This window comes from Piliocolobus tephrosceles, chromosome 16 (genome assembly GCF_002776525.5).
Source record: "Piliocolobus tephrosceles isolate RC106 chromosome 16, ASM277652v3, whole genome shotgun sequence".
NCBI lineage: Eukaryota > Metazoa > Chordata > Mammalia > Primates > Cercopithecidae > Piliocolobus > Piliocolobus tephrosceles.
The window spans coordinates 35,894,550-35,902,087 of NC_045449.1; the positions used below are offsets into that span (position 1 = coordinate 35,894,550).

The 7,538-nt window shown below is 45.4% G+C and overlaps 1 protein-coding gene and 1 pseudogene across 1 annotated transcript; both read right to left on the reverse strand.

The window, feature by feature from the left end:
* Positions 1-646: 646 nt before the first annotated feature.
* On the reverse strand, positions 647-4,055 carry LOC111537256 (annotated as a pseudogene).
* Positions 4,056-4,080: 25 nt separating this feature from the next.
* Positions 4,081-5,013, reverse strand: LOC111537319 (olfactory receptor 4D1). The gene has a single exon (XM_023203986.2). The coding sequence runs from the start codon at positions 5,011-5,013 to the stop codon at positions 4,081-4,083; it is 933 nt and encodes a 310-aa protein (XP_023059754.2).
* Between the last annotated feature and the right edge of the window lie 2,525 nt (positions 5,014-7,538).

Below are 7,538 nucleotides of genomic sequence, written 5' to 3' on the forward strand. Positions count from 1 at the left end.
CCCTGCCCTCTCTGGCCTTGGTTACTCAATTATACTATGCCATCTTCCTCTCAGCCACACTATACAAATGATGGAAAGATTGTGTTGGGTAATGTCTTAGTCTGTGTGGTTATAATGAAATACCACAGACTGCATGATTTGTAAACAACAGAAATTTATTCTTTTGCAGTTCTGGAGGCTGGACAGTCCAAGATTAAGGTGCCAACAGGTTCAGTTGTCTGGTGAGGGCCGTTCTCTGCTTCCAAGATGACATCTTGTTGCTGCATCCTCCAGAGGGGAGGAATGCTGTGTCCTCATATGGCAGAAGACCAAAGGGTTAGTGAGCCTAATGCTGCATGAAATCTCTTTTATAAAGGCCTTAATCCCATTAATAAGTGAGGAAGCCTCATGGCTTAATCATCTCTTAAAGGCTTCGCCTCTTAACACCATCACATTGACCATTAAATTTCAATACCTGAATTCTGAAGGGGACATATTTAAGCCATTTCAGCTAAGTAGCACAGTGTGAAGATTATCCAAGGAGTATTTAGTAAAGAAGGAACAAAAACAAAGGGCAAATGCCTTTTGGGGAACTATTTAGACAACGCTAGAAGTGAGATAACTTTCTTTTCTTTTCTTTTTGCAATAAAACAAATGTTTAATTTAATTCAGAATAAGAGATAATAACTCTTCAATAAAATATATAAAATTGTACAAGGCATCCTTTCAAAGGGGTAAAGGCATCTGGAGGGAGGGGAGAGATGGAGAGAAGGTGAAATATCAGGGAGCTTAATGGGCTGTTTGGCAACTCCATTTTCACCAAGTCAAAACATGGCTTTATTTTCTGCCCCCAACATGTTAAAAATTATTTCAAAGTTTCTAATAAGTTTAGCACATACAACAGGTACACACACAGAGAAAGCATTTTTTTTTTTCTTTCTGGATCTACTACTAATTGTTCAAGAATATTTAGCACATAGGTAATGATTACAAGGTACTCATTTTTTAAGCAGAAAATTACTATACCCCCGCACCCAAATCACCTTTGCAATCTGTGAGGATGAGTGTACCTAGTGTTTCTCAGAAACCATCAGTTCCTCCCAGCAGGCTTTAACTTTTTACTCTCCAATTATCTGAAATGAAGTAAAGCAACAGCCTTGAGAAGAATTAGGAAATATTTCTAATTTTCTACGTCACCTCTAGGCATTTTCAGGATTCTTCTTATCCCAGTTATTGGTCTTACAAAAAAATTCTTTAAAAAGGTAAAACTGTGAAAATGTGTGTGTGGTAGGGTGAGGGTGGGGAGAGATAGGAACAAATATGGTAGTATATAAAAAGGTTTCTTTTAATGCAAGCAAAATGCAGAAATGTGATGTGTCACCTTCACCTTCACTTTGAATAATCTCTCCATATCTAATACTTTCTATGTGCATTGTGTCCAATTCTAATATTTGTTTTCCATAAACAGAAGTCAATAATCCCATCAAAATCATTGACTTTATCAAATTTTGCAAATAATTTGTTTCCCTCTTTAAGAAACTACAACAAATGGACCTACACAGTCTCTTTAAGAAGGTGATATATAGAAAAAAAGCACATATGTATATAAATGTTGCCTTTTAAAATAATTTGAATTTGTACATCTACTGTATAAAAATGTATTATGTTTTATTATATACATTTATACATTAAAAACCATCAGAGCCTTTCTTTGTGAAAGGAGAAGGGGGCATCTGGAAGATTACACCAAGAAAACAAGGCTTGGTGCCTCCGCCTAAAGAATAAATTTCAAGTATGTCATGTGGCCCTGTCTGCCTAGCCGCTTAGCGGGGTGCACGCAGAGTGTGCAGAGCAGGAGTATTGGCTGGTCCTGCCTTCTTGGAGAGGGAGAGGAAACCCTTTGAAGCAAACATCCATCACGGAATCTATTGATCTGGTCTTCCTTAGGACAGGTGGTACATGCCATATCCTACTGGCGTGGCATAGAGTCCCACGGGCGGGATGGGAAGCACCGGTCTATGGAACGGGTAGGATGCTCCGTATATGGACGCTGCCTGCCGGGGCGAGCTGATGGGGAAAGGGAGACTGAAGCTGGAGGGTAGCATGGGTTTTGCAGTCATTTTCAGCTTTTCCAATTCTGACTCCGGCAGTTTTCGGTTCCGGAACCAGATTTTGACTTGAGTCTCTGCGAGGTTCGGAGAGCTGGAGAACTCCGCACCCTCTGCAATGGAGAGGTACTGTTTCCGGCGGAACTTGCCCTCCAGAGCGAGGAGCTGGGACTTGGTAAAGCTGTGCGGGGCTTCGGATTGGTCTTGGGTTTTCTCAGCGTGCAGGTGGTAGGGCTCATAGGTCTTGGCGGGGCGAATATCGACCGGGTTCCTGCATCCACGCCGCTGCATCTTAGGGAGTTTTCCGACTTGACCCAGGCGGTCTCGAAGGGCTTCATCGGCTGCCCCGGGCTGTGCGCTTCCCCAGCGCGGTGCCCCAGCAGCAGCAGTGGCCGCAGGGTGGCCCCGGCCGAGGCGCTTTCGGCCGGCATTGGGGATGCCTCCTTGGGCGGCTTCTTGTCGGACACAAGCGCGTCCACGCTGTAGGGCAGGCTGGAGACCTTGACGCGGCGCTCCTCCGCGGCCGCCTGGGCGTCCCCAGGCCCCGGACCCGGCCCGACCCCCACCGCTGGGCCCTCCTCATCCGACGAAAACAGAAGCCATGCCTTCCCTGCCCTACGTAGCTCCCGACGCGCGACTCCGCGGGCGACCCGGGAGCGGCGACTCAAACTTTTTTGCTAGGGAGACGGGAGGGGGAGATAACTTTCTAAATTCCACAGTGGGGAATGAGGCAGGGAGGTGGGGAGTAGAAAAGAATGTAACTGTTCCAGAGCTAAGATAAAGCAGTTGATCATTCATCACAGATGCTTCTCTATAGATGAAGACCTCTCTAGGTTTTCTCTTGTGGTTGCAGGGAACTCTGAGTTTCAAATGCCATTCCTACTTCTTGCCTCTAAACTTGGAGTCAGAAGAACCAGGTTCCAGGGCAAGCTCTGCCACTCACTTACTGTTCACCTTTGAGCAAGTCACTTCTCTCTGAGTTTTCTCATTTGTAAAAACTTTTTAATTTAACAACAACAATAATATATCTACTGTTGGTTTCATTAAAAGAATGAGATAAAAGTGTGGAAGTGTTAGGCCGGGCACTGTGGCTCACGCCTGTAATTCCGGCACTTTGGGAGGCCAAGGCGGGTGGATCACCTGAGGTCAGGAGTTCGAGACCAGTCTGGTCAATGTGGTGAAACCCCGTCTCTACTAAAAATACAAAAATTAGCCGGGCATGGTGGTGGGTGCCTGTAATCCCAGCTGCTTGGGAGGCTGAGGCAGGAGAATCACTTGAACCCAGGAGGTGGAGGTTGCACTGAGCCGAGATTGCACCACTGCACTCCAGCCTGGGTGACAGAGCAAGACTCCATCAAAAAAAAAAAAAAAAAAAAGCGTGGAAGTACTTGACACAGCAGTAGGTCCTCAAGAAATATAAGTGTAATCTGATTTGTTATGCTTTGTAAAGACTTTCCTCCATTTTTCACGTGGGAAAACAAAAATCCAGAGAAATTTGTCATTTGAAGTCAACTTACTTAAAGTTTACTGTCTTGTTTTTCTAAGACCACCAGAGCGAGCACAAAAGAACCAGCAAGTAGGCAAAGGTCAGGCGCAAAACTGCAAGTTTATTTTAGTAACCTAAGGTGTGGAGAAGAAGTCTGTCGGCCTCCGGCAAAGAAGGCTGGCAGAGTGCCCCTCCCCCAAGCTCTCCGACGGAGTTCCGACATCCCAACAGGACTGGGAAGCTGGGAAGTCCGCCTGGCTCAATGGTGGAGAGCGGCTTTTCTAGGAGTGGGAGGGCAATAGGTGGGGCATGGGCGTGTCAGGGGCGTTCCGCAGGTGCGACCAGGTAAATCTTGGTCTCTTCAGATTGACGTCACCTGGCGCATGCCCAGTTGGTCTGCACCCTCCCGGGTCGCCGGCTGCATTTTCGCGGGCACGGGAAGAGTTGGGGGTGGGGGGATGAAGAACCCGGAAGTGCACCATCTTGCCTCCGAGTTCGTCCAAACATTTACTCCCTGCAAATCAATAGGCACTTTCCTAATCTCCTCATGGCTGCTTTCATGTCCTGGTTTCTCAGAGTGTAGATCACGGGGTTGAACATGGGGGTCATGACTGTGTAGCTGATGGACACAGCCTTGTCCATGGGGAATGGGGTGAAGGGCCGGGCGTAGATATAGATACAGGGAATGAAGATCATGGACACTACCATGATGTGGGTGGTGCAGGTGGAAGCTGCCTTCCTCTTTGCCTTTCCTGAGTGGGACCTCAGCATCACCAGGATGACAGTATAAGAGATCAGAAGGAGGAGGAACCAGATGATAACTAGCAGCCCACTGTTGGAGATCATGAGGAACTCCAGGAGGGAGGTATCAGTGCAGGCAAGTCTCAGTACTTGGGGAACATCACAGTAGAAGTTATCTAGGATGTTGGGGCCACAGAAGGGCAGTGGAAGTATCAGAGCCAGTTGGACAATGGAGTGGACAAAGCCCCCCACCCAGGTGGCTACCACCAGCCCCACGCACAGTTGAGTGTTCATGATGGTGACATAGTAGAGGGGCTGGGAGATGGCTATGTAGCGGTCATAGGCCATGACTGAGAGAAAAAAGACAGTCCCACCTCCCAAAAGGTGGAAGAAGAAGATCTGGGTCATGCAGCCCTGGTAGGAGATTGTCTTGGTCTCATAGAGGAAGTCCACCAGCATCTTTGGAGAGGTGACTGTGGAATAGCAGAGGTCGATGAGAGCTAGATTTCGGAGCAGAAAATACATGGGTGTGTGCAGCTGGCAGTCAAAAGTCACTGTGACCATGATAAGGACGTTTCCCACAATGGTGGTGACGTAGACAAACAGAAACAGAAGGAACAGGAATTTCTGGAGCTCCTTGGTCTGTGAAAACCCTAAGAGGACAAACATTGATACCTGTGTGGTGTTCTGTGGTTCCATAGGATCTTCCTCCACATGCCTACAGAGAAACCATTGAAACAAACAAACAAAAAAGAAAATTCAGTCATTTTCCTTGGACAGTCAGGACTGAGTTGATTAAAGTCATTGTTGAGTGCCAATCCAAGATGTAGCTTAGGAAAGCCCTCTGTGGGGAGGATGTTCCATATGTTTTCAGTGGTTCCACAGACTTATTTCCCTGACCATGCCCTACAGTATATTAAGGGAATCTGGGTCTTTTTTCCCTTTGGCCATACTGTCCTCATCCACAGGTTTCATGTCTGGTTCTTTTTCATACCTGCTATGCCCAACATAGTGTGTTGTGAACCACAGGTTCCGTAAAGCTAGTTGAATCAATCAGTGAATAAATAAACATGTCAGCAAGTACCTGTGACCACAAACACCATCAACCTATGTGCATAAATCTTGATAGGATATACAGTTGAGAATAATGATTTTAGATAAACAAATAGATGCTTCTTTATGGTGGGAATTTGAGAGGCTGTTAATTGCTGGAGAAAGAGAGGTTGCATTAGAAGAAAATTGTTATGTACAAAATCAGAGGTAAATGTGAAGAAAAACAAGCAGATGATCTTGGTTGTAGAGAAGCTGGGATGATTAGTGTTTCTCAAACGTTTCCCCGTAGGTACTTCTCTAGCAGCATTTGTTGCCATGGGCCATCTCTGGGGGCAATGCAAAGAAGCCCAGGACAAATGCACTATCTCCTTGAACTCTCATGTTTTAACTTTTAAAATTTATGTGAATTTTCTATTATACACATATCCCTAGACAATCTTTGGCAGAGCTTTTAAAATGTAACCATTGTGGTTCATAAAACTTTGACGAGACCAAAGTGTTATTAAAAAAAAAAAAAAAGAGTGTTGGCTGGATGCAGTGGCTCATGCCTGTAATCCCACTGCTTTGGGAAGCCAAGGCAGGAGGATCACTTGAGGCCAGGAGTTTGAGACCAGCCTGGGCAACATAGCTAGACCCCCATCTCTATAAAAAATTTAAAAATTACCCAGGTGTGATGGCATGCAGCTGTAATCCCCAGCTATTTGGGAGGCTGAGGTGGGAGGATAGTTTGAGGCCAGAAGTTTAAGACAAGCCTGGGCAACATAGTGAGACCCCATCTCTACAAAAATTTTAAAAATTACCTGGGCATGGTAGTGCATACCTGTAGTCTCAGCTATTCAGAAGGCTGAGCTGGAAGGATTGCTTGAGCCCAGGAAATCAAGGCTGCAGTGAGCTATGATGGCCATTGCACTCCAGCTGATCTTATCTCTAAAAAGAAAAAAAAAATTAGAGCATGGAGGGAGACATGATTCTTTAGTAAGTGAAAGTTCTAGAAGACATTAGCTTGAAAAATAAACTGAGTTCTTGGTGTTAAAACCCATTCTTTTGGGTTATATCTTTCCACAAGTATTTTCTCTAATTGTTCAGAAAAATTTGTCCCAAGGCCCCATCCTGTAAAGACAATAGAACATAAAAAGGTCTCTTTTCCCTGATTCCCATCTGGCACATGGGCAGGGTAGCAGCAATTACACTGATGCTCTTACACGGGAATTGAATGAATATATTTGGAAAGATCTCGATAAACCTCTATGGACAAATGTAACAGGATTATCTCAAAAATTATCTATGAGGGATTTCAGTACTCAAAATATTGTCATATTTGTCTTCACATAAAATTCACATTTATCCTCAGATATTTGTGCAAAAATGATACTCCAGGAAGATGTGCTATGTTTGTTCTGTGGCTTCACCAACTCCCAGCCTAGGACTGTTTGAAAAATGTCCCCATGGGCAACTGAGAACCCTGGCAAGCTCTTCAACAGGAAATGATGTGATAAAACAGGGTTAGAATGGGCTTATCCCAGTGCACCAGGGCAGGAGGCTCTGAGACAGGCAAGGGTAGTACACACCTTTCCTGGAGCATTGTTGCAGCAACCACAACAGAGGGTAACACATTTTGGTCTCTGACTTTGTGTCCTTTCTCTACCACATGGTGTCGAGGTTAGACTGCATGGGCAGCCATTTAAATGGCACAGTTTGGCCTCTCTGGGAAAGCCCCTGACCCCTAATCCTTCATCCCCAGCTCCAACTGTCACACCGAATTACTGATTCCTGAAATGTTAACAGCATACTTCATTATTTTATCTTAAGATCTTTATCCCTACTAAGATTACACCCACCATACTTTTTCTTTTTTTCAGACAGGGTTTTGCTCTGTCCCCAAGGCTGGCGTGCAGTGGTACGATCTCAGCTCACTACAACCTCCAACAGCCAGGCTCAAGCAATGCGCCCACCTCAGCCCCCCAAGTAGCTGGGACCACAAGCACACATCACCATGCCTGGCTATTTTTTTGTATTTTTAGTAGAGACAGGGTCTGTCATGTTGCCCAGGCTGGTCTCAAACTCCTGAGCTCAAGCAATCCACCTTCCTCTACCTCCCAAAGTACTAGGATTACAGGTGGGAGCCACTGCACCCAGCCTACCACCCCCATACATTTTTATATGCTTTTATC